Source organism: Leptonotus elevatus, chromosome 18 (genome assembly GCF_054856555.1).
Source record: "Leptonotus elevatus isolate MCC_2025b chromosome 18, RoL_Lele_1.0, whole genome shotgun sequence".
NCBI classification, from domain to species: Eukaryota; Metazoa; Chordata; class Actinopteri; order Syngnathiformes; family Syngnathidae; genus Leptonotus; species Leptonotus elevatus.
Genome location: NC_141256.1, coordinates 11919246 through 11930528, shown reverse-complemented (window position 1 = coordinate 11930528; position 11283 = coordinate 11919246). Strand labels below are relative to the sequence as shown.

Genomic DNA, 11283 nt, shown 5'->3' with positions numbered 1-11283 from the left:
GGAAAGGAAAACAAATAATATTTTGCAACTTAAAATCTTCCAAACACTTATGGGAGAATGTGTTATTGTTTGATGGTTGTACATTTGGCCATAATTTAAATTTCTAAAAGGTATGTTTGGCTTAAACACAACACTGCTTATCAACAAAAGAACATGGTGTTGGCAGCATCATGCTTTAGGGCTTTTGTTCTTCAGATGGAACTAGGATTTTAGTCAAGGTGCAGAAATTCTAAACAGCTCAAAATGCCACTTAATGTTAGCATAATACAATCAGGCTTCTGTTAGAAAGCAAAATAAAAATGTTAGGAAAAGCCTACTATCTGATTATCTTACTAATCAGAGTAAATTCAAAACAGCCATATTCCTAGTTATGAGAGGGCGTGCGGACTTGTGCAACCACAGTATTTTGGTCAAGGTTTTTTGTTTGAAAATATATGTTTTGAGTTAGAGGTCACATTAATGGTGGAAACAGTTTTGAAGTGATTTATCTTGCTCGTCTTAAAAAAAAATACAATAAAATCTATAAATGTTCTTAACCGCTTACTCCCCACAAGGGTCGTGGGGGTGCTGGAGCCTATCTCAATCACAAAAAATTAAAAAAAATCTGGCATTTGAACTGGGGTGTGTACAGTATTTATTTATTTAAAGAAAAATAGCATTCATGTGTTTACACATTTTCGCAATGCCAATAAAAAACACAACAATGACGAATAGATTTGACAAAATTATTCATTGTAATTCATTTAAATTAATTTTTACGATTTTGTTTTCATGTCGCATGTACTGGCTATATAGTATACAACTCCGGCCACTCGATGGCGCTCAACCCGACCGCTTATCGGAAACCGGATCCGGAAGATTTCATTTGCGCATGCGCGGGACGCGCTCTTCCTTTCCGACACTCGAGAGAAAAGAGACAAGATGGGCCACCAGCAGCTCTATTGGAGTCACCCCAGAAAATTTGGGCAGGGATCCCGCTCTTGGTTAGTGTTTTACCCTTTTGCCTTTTGTTTACCAGTGTCCCATTTGGCGTTAGTTTGGCGCAGTTTCCACTACAATGTATCTCAAAATTTGCTATCAAATGCGCACCGCATGGAGACTCGTCGGGTAGGAACATGGCGGCGGATGGATGCTTGATGCTAACGGCTAGCCCTGGTTAGCATGTCGAAATCACGTTTAATACGTCACAGAACTATGGAGTTGTCAAAAGTACGCACATTAATTAGAAATATAGATACTCGTGTAAAATTTAAGTAGATAAAGACTGCGGAATAATGCTTTAAATCATTCGATTAGAAGTAGGGACATACAAATGTACTTGAGTGCAAACGTAAACATTGTTTTTTACTGGCTATCATAAATAACACAATTTTGAAAACTTGGCATAACAAAAAAGAAAATGCACACAATATCGCGTATCTTGTACTAATTTGACATTCTCTTCTAATTTCCACTTGTGTTCAACAGCCGGGTTTGTTCGAACAAACACGGTCTGATCCGTAAATATGGACTCAACATGTGCCGCCAGTGCTTCCGGCAGTACGCGAAGGACATCGGCTTCGTCAAGGCAAGTTGCATCCCGAATACTCTGAAATTGATGATTGAATGCATGTTGTCAGCAATGTTTACATCTCCATCTTCCTCCTCCACAGCTGGATTAAATGTCATGATGCGCAGAGATGTCCGCCGATTGTTACCTGGAAGGCTGGATGAATCGATGATTCGACACACACTGCAAATAAATGTAGTTTTTCCCAATTGGAATGCTTTTGTTGTATTCAATGATCACAATGACAGTTTTTTTAAGTTAGACTGGCCACAATGGGAGCTGGTGTCAGAAATTCTGTGTGAAAATGCGTATTCAGGGATTTTACTGACAAATGGTGGCAGGGGTGGTGTCACTGTCAAAATTTGCACATACGCTAATTTGACTGACAAAAACTTTTTCTGTAAAGTGTTTACTTTCTCCCAATGTCACATCGCCCAGGTTCATGAACCGTTCCAGGACTGCTTCGCTAAAGATAATTTAAAATCAGAACTATGAGTTTTCACTTCAGTGTGGGCCAGATGTTCAACCAGCACATCCTATGAAGAGAGATCCTGAGTTGCGACAGGATTGCTTGTGGCTGCCCACAAAATTCTGAACACCTGACAGTTCCTGACTGTGTGCGCTGAATCAACTTCCCTTTCCACCTGACACTGCTCATCGTGTTTATTTTTTTTAAATTCCAATGGTCTAAGTGGTAATCAAAACGCCCTTTTTGAAAACACGAAAGGCCAAAAATTCAAATCCGGTTGATCATTTGATGTTTTTGTGTTTACTACAGACAGTTGTTAAGATACAAAAAGTATTAACTGGTTTAAAAAAAGCCATATTGGCAGTATGAAAGACATGTTTACTAATATGTAATGAGGTTTTTAATAAGGATCTATGTCATAAGAGGTTCTGTCTAATAATTATGATTTAGGTCAGCCACAAATCACTCAGCTGAACTTCATGTAATAGACATAACAGTAAAGTAGATAAAATAGTATTTAAAGTAAACTATAGGGCCTTGATGAACAACTTGCATATTAACTATAACAGATAAATATATATAAGCTTTTTGTATGATGTCTTCCTTGTAATTGTTGATCTTGTCTACTTTAAAACTGACGTTCGACGTTTCTTTTTTTTTTCTAGACAAAAATGTATTTTTCTGTAATGTTTTTATTTAAAAGGCAGTGACACAGCAGAAATGACATCATGCTAAGTGCACTACTAACCATGGACAGACCTAAGGTAAATGCTAAATTTTTCCACATTTCTAAAAATGTTTTCAGTCGTAATTCAGTGTGTCACGTAAACTAATGCGATCCTCATACACATATTATACGTAAAGATAGTCTGTCTTTAAAAAAAAGAAGATATAACTCAAGTTCATGATGGTTTAGCGTAGCAGCTAGCTGAGGTAGCATATGCTCTTGGGCAAAACGTTTAGAATTATCATTAATTTGAAACCCTGTTACTTTAGTAGCCTGATACTAAAATGCTAGTATTCAAATCAAATGTAATTATTTAATTGAATGAACGATTCATTCTGCAATGTTTTTAGAACTATGTCACATTTATAAGCAAGCGTCATCAAAACATATGCTGTTATAGCAAATAAAGTGTATTGGTGATAGCTGAGTTGAACAAATCAAATTATATGATGGTTTATTATACTTTTATATATATATATATATGAAAGTAAAAAGCCCGTTTTTCAAATAGGTTGGTATTTAAATTGTCCCTTTTTGAACCGCTAGATGGCAGCAACGCTACGCTGTTGTCATGGCAGGTGTGTACTGTGTAGGGCAGGCCTAAGATTATTTCAACAGTCACATTTTTGGTCATTTATTTTTATAACACAGTAAACATATATGTATAGATATATACACATACAGACACAAACAAAAATATGTTTACTGGGAGAGAGAGGGTATGCAGCCAGGAAAGGAATCGAACCAGCGTGGCCTGTTCCGGCCATCATTGGCTTGCGCTTATCAAAACAAAAACACGCCGCAGGCGTGCTAGGTGCTTACTTAAAGGCACCTGTTTTGATCCACCCTGCTCCCATTTGCAATAAATCTAGCATGTAAATTATATTAAATACTCCATTTCGGTCAGGTAGTATTGGGGATTGTAATGAAAGACGTTAGACTGGGTCACGCTGTGGCAGAGCGCAGTGAATTTAAAGGTTAATGTGTAAAAGCGGCTTATTTCCATACGGCACTTACACGAAAATGAATACACTCGTATTCAGCACACGCATGGGCGCGCGCACACACACATTCACACGCTACAAAGATCATGAATATACATGAGAGTGACCTCCGGGCCGGAGGATGTGGCACCATAGTGGCGCCGCGACCCGGCATTAGAATCCCGAGAGAGCATGGCAAACTCCCTTTTTAGCCCGAGTCGCTCGAGGACCAGCTTATTATTAAATGTCGGCGTGATCTTTCGAACCGTCAGATCGCAACTCATTGAACCTGACATCCGGTCACTGTGATGTTTCTTGCGACGGTGGCGCCTGTTTCCTCTTGGGGGCGGCAATGCCACTGTTTCACTCCGATTGGAGTGACGAAGAAACGGCTTTAGAAATAATTGGTTCCAGCGAGGGCTGGCTGAGTTTGCGCTAACAACATGGCTATGAACAGAGTTAAGCTAGTTTACAAAAGTACAGTCAAGGTCACCCAATTAGCTCTATTTTGCAACTTGTATGATCAGCCTAGCAACTATTTTTCACTTTGTTTATTGAAGGAGACGGTTGGAAGGCGAGCACGGTGTAAATCCTTTATTGCTATGCTAAAAAAAAAAAAGTGATTTATACATGAATTAATTTATCTAACTTTTGGACAACTCTACTTAATAATACGTACTACTTTGTCACAACACTAAATACACACTATATGGGGTAGATGCCACGGACTTCCGGGTTTTACACATCAGCGCCGTTTCGGCCACTGCTGGCCGCGTTCCAACACTCGCACCCCCACCCTTGCGCCCCCGAACCGCGCGCTCCCGCTCATCGGCGGGAGGGCGTCTCGGCTATCTGAAATGCTTCCGACGCCGAGACAGACACTACACACTCGCAGCCTCGCACCCGTCGACGGGAAGACGCAACCGAGGGGCACAAAGACAGAAGCGCAAGCACTGGGACGCGGCCCACACGTCGCAAACCGGAAACGGAAACAAAGTTGATGCGTGAAAACCCGGAAGTCCCGCCTCCTCCGTGGCATATAGTCCATAGTTATAGTAACAATAGTGCCACTATGAAAGATAATGCATCTAGCTGCCTCCGTATTCATTTTACGTTACCATCACCGCCATTAGTGATCATCACAACGGCGTGCGGACAGGCTGACCGGCGTATCACGAAATGTCCGCCAATAAATATGACATATTGAGGACCATTTCCACCTCGTGGGATATTGAAGAGGGAAAAACTGCTCCATATATAGGTCAGCGTGCTTCCTCGCTTTAATTCTGAAAAGAGCCGTATTCGTATTTGGATTCGCCCTTATCATCAAAATGAGTCGGGTTCTTGTCAAGCAGGTGGGCCCAAGTATAGGACAAGCGGATGCGCCGCTGGGCGGAAACGGTCGCCGGCCTGCAAAATCAGCAAATGTCCCTTGTAAATAAAACCGGAATTCCCTGAGCCTTCTGCGATGATCCCGGCTGACATTTATGAATTAATAAAACGACAACAGAATGTCAACGCGTCTATTTGTAGCTCAGCCCAGGGAGCGTTTTTGTGTGTGTCGCTGTACATCGGAAGTCAAAGGCGCCGGAGAACGCCGTCTCCGCCCTCGTTTTATTGACATTTGCTACCCAAGCAGCACCGAAATGACGACACCTTCTCCAGACGAGGCCTCCTAACTCTGGCCCGATATATTCTGAACTGTATCTGTATCCCAACGAAACACAAAAAAAGGCCACGTTCTTCCCCCGCCGCTGTCTGTAGGCTTGCCTTCTTCCTCCTCCTCCTCCTCCTCCTCTTTTTCCTCCAGCAGGGTCAGGCAGAAGCTTCCGGAGAGTTTTACCGTGATTAGTCCTGACAGCCAGAGACCCCCGCTACGTTCATTTAAAGCGACGCGCACACACACGCGGCGCGCGTGTGTGCGCGCGCGCCTGTGGCGATGTGTGTGCATTGGGCCAAAGAACTGACTTGATTAACCCACCCCAGCACGCACGTGCACGCACGCACACACACGCATAGGGAAGTGTATTTACGCTTACATAAAAAAAAACAAAAAAACACTTAAGCTAATTTCAGGTTTTTTTGCAAAATTTTTGAACGTTGTTTGCAATTATTATTATTATTATTATTATTATTATTATTATTATTATTATTATTATTATTATTAGTATTATTATTATTATTATTATTATTATTATTATTAGTAGTAGTATTTCACTCTTGGAACAAGTTCCAAGTTGTCCAACTTCTATTTGTTTGACTTTTGGATCAAATTTGTGTTGATGCTTTAGTTCAGAATTAAAATGTTTTCTTACATTTTTTTTTTAAACTTTTGGAACAATATACATTTTTCAAAACTATTGGACCAGCATTTTCTTCATATTTTAGTTTAATACTGCATTATTTCAATGATTATTCATATCACATGGTGGAACTTCCATATATTCGTAAACCTCAGCTAATTGACACGCAACCAGTATTCAAAACCAAGGAGATTCCCTCACTGAAGCATATGATTGATTTCTAACCATTTGAATGATAGGTGGACGGGAAGTCATCAGTGATTTCCCCAAGGGCCTCGGGTCAGACGTCGTTTAAAATCAATAGGTTCTGTGTGACAACAAGGAGGTCGAAGAACGCATTGATTCCCGGGAATTGTTCAAAATCAATAAGAGTACTTGACAGAAATGAACGTTTGTATGTTTAGCAATGTTTACATTCTATTCCCCGTAGTTTCTATTGTTTATGTGCACAGAGGCAAATGTGATGACATCACACATCTTCATTTGGCTTGTCAAGTCTCTTCTTGTTTTGTAATGACCTCTATTGATTTATTTTGTGCACACACACACACGCACCCACACACCCACACACACACACACACACACCCTCACACGATCAACCCATACCTGATTCCTTTCACTCTCAATTATGTCAGGCTCCGTTGGGCAGACTATAACAAAGAAATGTACCATCGTCTTCGGGTGGGCGAGCTAGCATAGGGGGTGAATCATCTCTGAAATTGTGAATGAAAACTCGGTTGACATCTGCATGACATGACTTGAGCTAAATTGGTGTCGTGGTCACTGTGGAAGGTTTCTGGAATCAAATCTTTCCTATTTCTATATTTCTTTATTCTCTCTGTGCTTGGATTGGACTTCAAAAGTTAAACAACTTTGAATTCCAACACACTCTAACAATAATTTGATCAAAAACCTTGGAATATTTACCTAAACTTTCCACAAGTATTTTGCCAAAAACAAAAAATGTCAACAACAAATCAAAAAGTTAGAAATTGTAAGTGAATTTTTTTTCCAAAACTTCGACAAACTGAATTTCTTACCAGAAATTAAGCAATAAGTCCAAACATTGAAAACTGGGAATTCCGATCAAAACTAAAATATAATAAATAAATAAATAAATAAAAATCCCTTAAAAATACAAGTTGGAATTGCGACCTAAAATGTTAACAAAAATTTGGTCCAAACAACAAAAAACTGAGTAGTCGGACCTATTATTTCAATAACAATTTGATAGGGAGGATAAGCGGTGTAGAAAATGCATAGATGTAAGTTTGACAGCTTATTATTCGGATGTAAATTTTCGACAAAAAATAACAACAAACAAAAAATTTAACAACAAAAAAAGCAATTAAATAAATAAATAAAAGTAAATTTCAAATTGAAATGTGGTTCAATTTAAGGGGGGGGGATCAATAATCTGATCTCAAATTTCAACAAAAATATGGTATAAAATATGTGGAATAACCTGTAATTGGGATGTAAAATTTCAACCCAAACTTGTAACTGTGACCTAAAAAAATTTTTTAGAACAAAAATGTGGCCCAAAAATATTTTTATTTTGTTATATTTCAACCAAAAGTTCAAACGTTGAAAGTTGTAAATTTTGACCAACAACAAAAAAAAGATCCATAAGTCCAGCAATTTGGAATTGAAACGGAACATTTCTATACAAATCTGGTCCCCCCCAAATTTTTTTTATAAAAAGGCTTGACAGTCAAACAACTTGGATTTATGACCTAAAATGACAAAAAGTAAAAACAAAATACCTGAAATTCTCTTCTAAGATTTGGTCCACAGGTCAAACAAGTCAGAATTCTATAACATTCAAAGTAATAGAAAACTTTTGAATTCTGTCCTCAAAAGCAGTGTTACTTAAAAACATTTTTGATGATTACAGTGTGACCGCGGTAAAGATTATTTATATTTTAATTTTTTTGTCAGTTCGGTAACCTTATTGATTGTGATTGATTGCAATTTTTGTGCCAATACCAAAGCGTTCCCGCGACCATCCAAATGAATCCACAAGAAAGGCAAGGGTCTCGTTCCACATCCTGGCTAAATGCCAACCAATAAACTGAGCCCAAGAATCCAGGCTGAAGCGGTTAATATTCACGCTCTGTAATTTCCGCCAAATAGCACAAGATTAACACACATTTACGCAGCCTTTCGTGTGTTAAACCACCGCTGTGTGCTATTACTTGCTCCCGAAAGCCGGCGTTTCGGCCGCCTCAAAATGTCATTTTTGCAAAACGCTCAATATGATAACACACTGCATGACTTACTGCAGACAAAAAGTGGACTTTTTTTCCCCACTCTGCCGCCGAGCTTTAAACGCTATGCTAGCTTGAGCCACTTGTGTCCGATTTAAATACAGAAAAGCCTAAATTACCAGATGAAGTGTAAGCTTCCCTGTCCTAAAGAAACAGAGTGAACACTCGGTTTTCACATATATACACATAAATATATCGTGGGTCGTGGGTCCGGTGAAAGTGGTCCCTGCATTAGAATGAGTTTGACACGCTTCGTCTAGAACGTAACCCCCCGCGGCGGAGGTAAAATATGTCCTGCATTCTAGGTATTGGAAACTCTGACTCTCCTTTCCCACACGCAATGGCATTATAATAAGTGTACTCTTAAAAACCCATCAAAATGATCGTTTTAAAAACTCAATCTATTGGGTACTCTATCGGGTCTCTATTGATCCATTTGGTTGACTTTTGGGCGCGTCAGGACCGGCGTCCATGTTTGCTAATGAAGCTGACAGATGAGAAGAAGAGAAAGCGTGTTGTTGTTTAGGCAGTGGAGATAACAACAGCTCAATCACAGAGCTGAGCGGAATGCTTAATTGGGGTCATTATTATAGCGAGGACAAGCAGATAAGATAAGCTTCCACTCCATGGAGCGCAACTTCAAGAGCGTGGTGAGACTTGATTTACATATGCAGTGCAGTTAACCTATTTTTTATTTTTATTTTTATCAGAGAACAAGAAATGTAATTTAACTTAATTTTAATGTATCACTGTGGAGGCTTTTTGTACTATTTTTGTCCGATTTTTCTAATGTAAAATAGCCTTGGCACAATAAGTGAGGAAAAACTGCATATTGTAGCATCATCCGTATTCCACCACTACCAAGCATAAATGCAACACCTCTGCGCCAACATGACTTGATGGGTAGCGTCATCCTCATCCGCGTAGCTCACCTGGCGATGGCATGTAAAGTGTACGCCGCCGAGGCGCATTCATTGATAAAAACTATTTTCTTGTTTCGCATGTGCTAATTTGGAGCAGCGGTGGCGTGCATTCGGATTCGTCAAGGAGACAGTTAGGAGCGCAGCAATAAGAAAACTTCAGCTGCCCCCCCCCCCCCCCCCCCTGATGAATGGAGGTCCCTGAAGACGCTCGCATACAGTATGGACCAATTTACAGCTTACTCTCACTGCGTTTGCAGGCAGGAGTGCTGACTGGCTGCTCTGCATGGAGACATATCTGCAGATCGAGTGGAAATAGCTATGTTGCACTTAAAACTATATACACGGTGAGTCATACGTTTTCATATAGAGAGTTTGTGTACCTATGATACTGTATCTGAATTATTTTGATGGATTTTCCCATGTGTGGAGACTTATGACCCACCCTGTACACTAACAAACACTAAGACTGGACTTCATTTAGGGTGAATTAGAAACACAGAACTTTATTTTGGGTTCATCAGAGGTACTTTAAAAATGGTGGCTGGTCTGTGCTGACTTCCATTAAAGGTGAGTTTGAATGTGATTGGTTCGGAATACACCCACACCCTTAATTGTAAGAGGGTGTGCACACTTTTGCAACCCCCTTTAACAGATTTAAATTTCTATCAATTAGGCTATACGGGTTATAGGTCAAAATTGGTCTTTGTTTTTTTTATATCACATAAACTTGGCATTTGAACAGGGGTGTGTACACTTTTTATATTCACTGTAAATTCATTTTTATATTAAGTTGAATTAAATTTGTTCACTTTTGCAATTCCTCACAACTCATCTTCTTAGCATGAAGACTTTATTTATTAGTCATTTGTCAAAGGTAAACAAAGCGTTCCAGGGCGGCGGCAAATTTACGCATCACTGCTCTGCCGCTCGGCGACATACAAATGATGCTGTCTGCAGAGTTCACCGGTGGCTGATTGTTGGCTTTCAGGGAAACTTTTATTTGTAATCAAGAGTAGTTGAACCTGTCCCGCCTTTCTTGGGAAGTCATTAATCCACAGGAGGTGCACGGTGGACGCACATCGCTCCACCTTGCCGTTCTGTCACCATGAACAACAATGCCAGCTCTTCATTTGCCTCATAAATAAACTCATTAACTGGATCCAGACAGCAAATGCGAATAATCACACTGCGCCTCACACCTGGACCTGTGCATATATACATTAGCAGATGAAGAAATCCTATATTTACACACGTTACCTCCTCATGCTGCACATGAATACGAATCAGCACAACCCCTGCATGCCTGATTATATATGGGATCATGGCTGTGATGAATAACCAGGAAGAACGGGAAAGCAAATAGACAAAGATGGAAGATTAGTTCATCCACGACAAGTTTAATCCGTTTTTAACATTGTGTCAGGGCTTAGATCTGACACAACCAATCAACCATTCCTGCGTAAACAGACACTGAGAATCATTGACTCAACCAATTAATCAAACAACCTCCTAACAAGCAATCAAGTGATTGGCCAAAAAACAACAACCCAAAAAGCAAAACAACCATAAAACTGACAAACCAAACTAGCAACCAACCAACTGATCGACCTACCAACTAACCAAATGAACAATTACTATCCGACAACTGACCAATTATCTGACTGACCAACCACCTGACAGATCAAATAACAAACAATATGACAAATTAACCAACTAAACGACTAACCAAAAACCAATCGACTGCCTGAATTGATCAACAGGCCAACAAACCAACCGACCAACCAACCGACCAACCAACCATCTGACAAACTGACCAACTGACCGACCTACTAACAAACCGAATGATCAACCAATTATCTGACTGACCAACCAACTGACAGATAAAATAACAAACAATATGACAAATTCACCAACTAACTAAACAACTAACCAAAAACTAATTAACTGCCTGAACGATCAACAGGCCAACAAACAAAATGACCAACCATCTGACAAATTGACCAAATAATTGAATGATCAACAAACTAACTAACTGACCAATTAATCAACTGGCCAACAA

At 39.7% G+C, this 11283-nt stretch overlaps 2 protein-coding genes across 3 annotated transcripts in view; both read left to right on the top strand.

Annotated features, from left to right (window-relative positions):
* The first annotated feature begins 865 nt into the window (after positions 1-865).
* rps29 (ribosomal protein S29) lies at positions 866-1758 on the top strand. The gene is made up of 3 exons (XM_086061246.1): positions 866-983; positions 1468-1567; positions 1653-1758. Exons 1-3 carry the CDS (start codon positions 922-924, stop codon positions 1659-1661), a joined length of 171 nt encoding a protein of 56 aa, XP_085917372.1. The 5' UTR covers positions 866-921; the 3' UTR covers positions 1662-1758.
* Positions 1759-2732: 974 nt separating this feature from the next.
* Positions 2733-11283, top strand: part of LOC147158617 (MAM domain-containing glycosylphosphatidylinositol anchor protein 2) — a 223234-nt gene continuing 214683 nt past the window's right edge. For both annotated transcript variants that reach the window (XM_086060428.1, XM_086060426.1), the window contains exons 1-2: positions 2733-2782; positions 9482-9568. The gene's annotated coding sequence lies outside the window, so the exon portion shown is untranslated. The remainder of the gene's footprint in view (positions 2783-9481; positions 9569-11283) is intronic.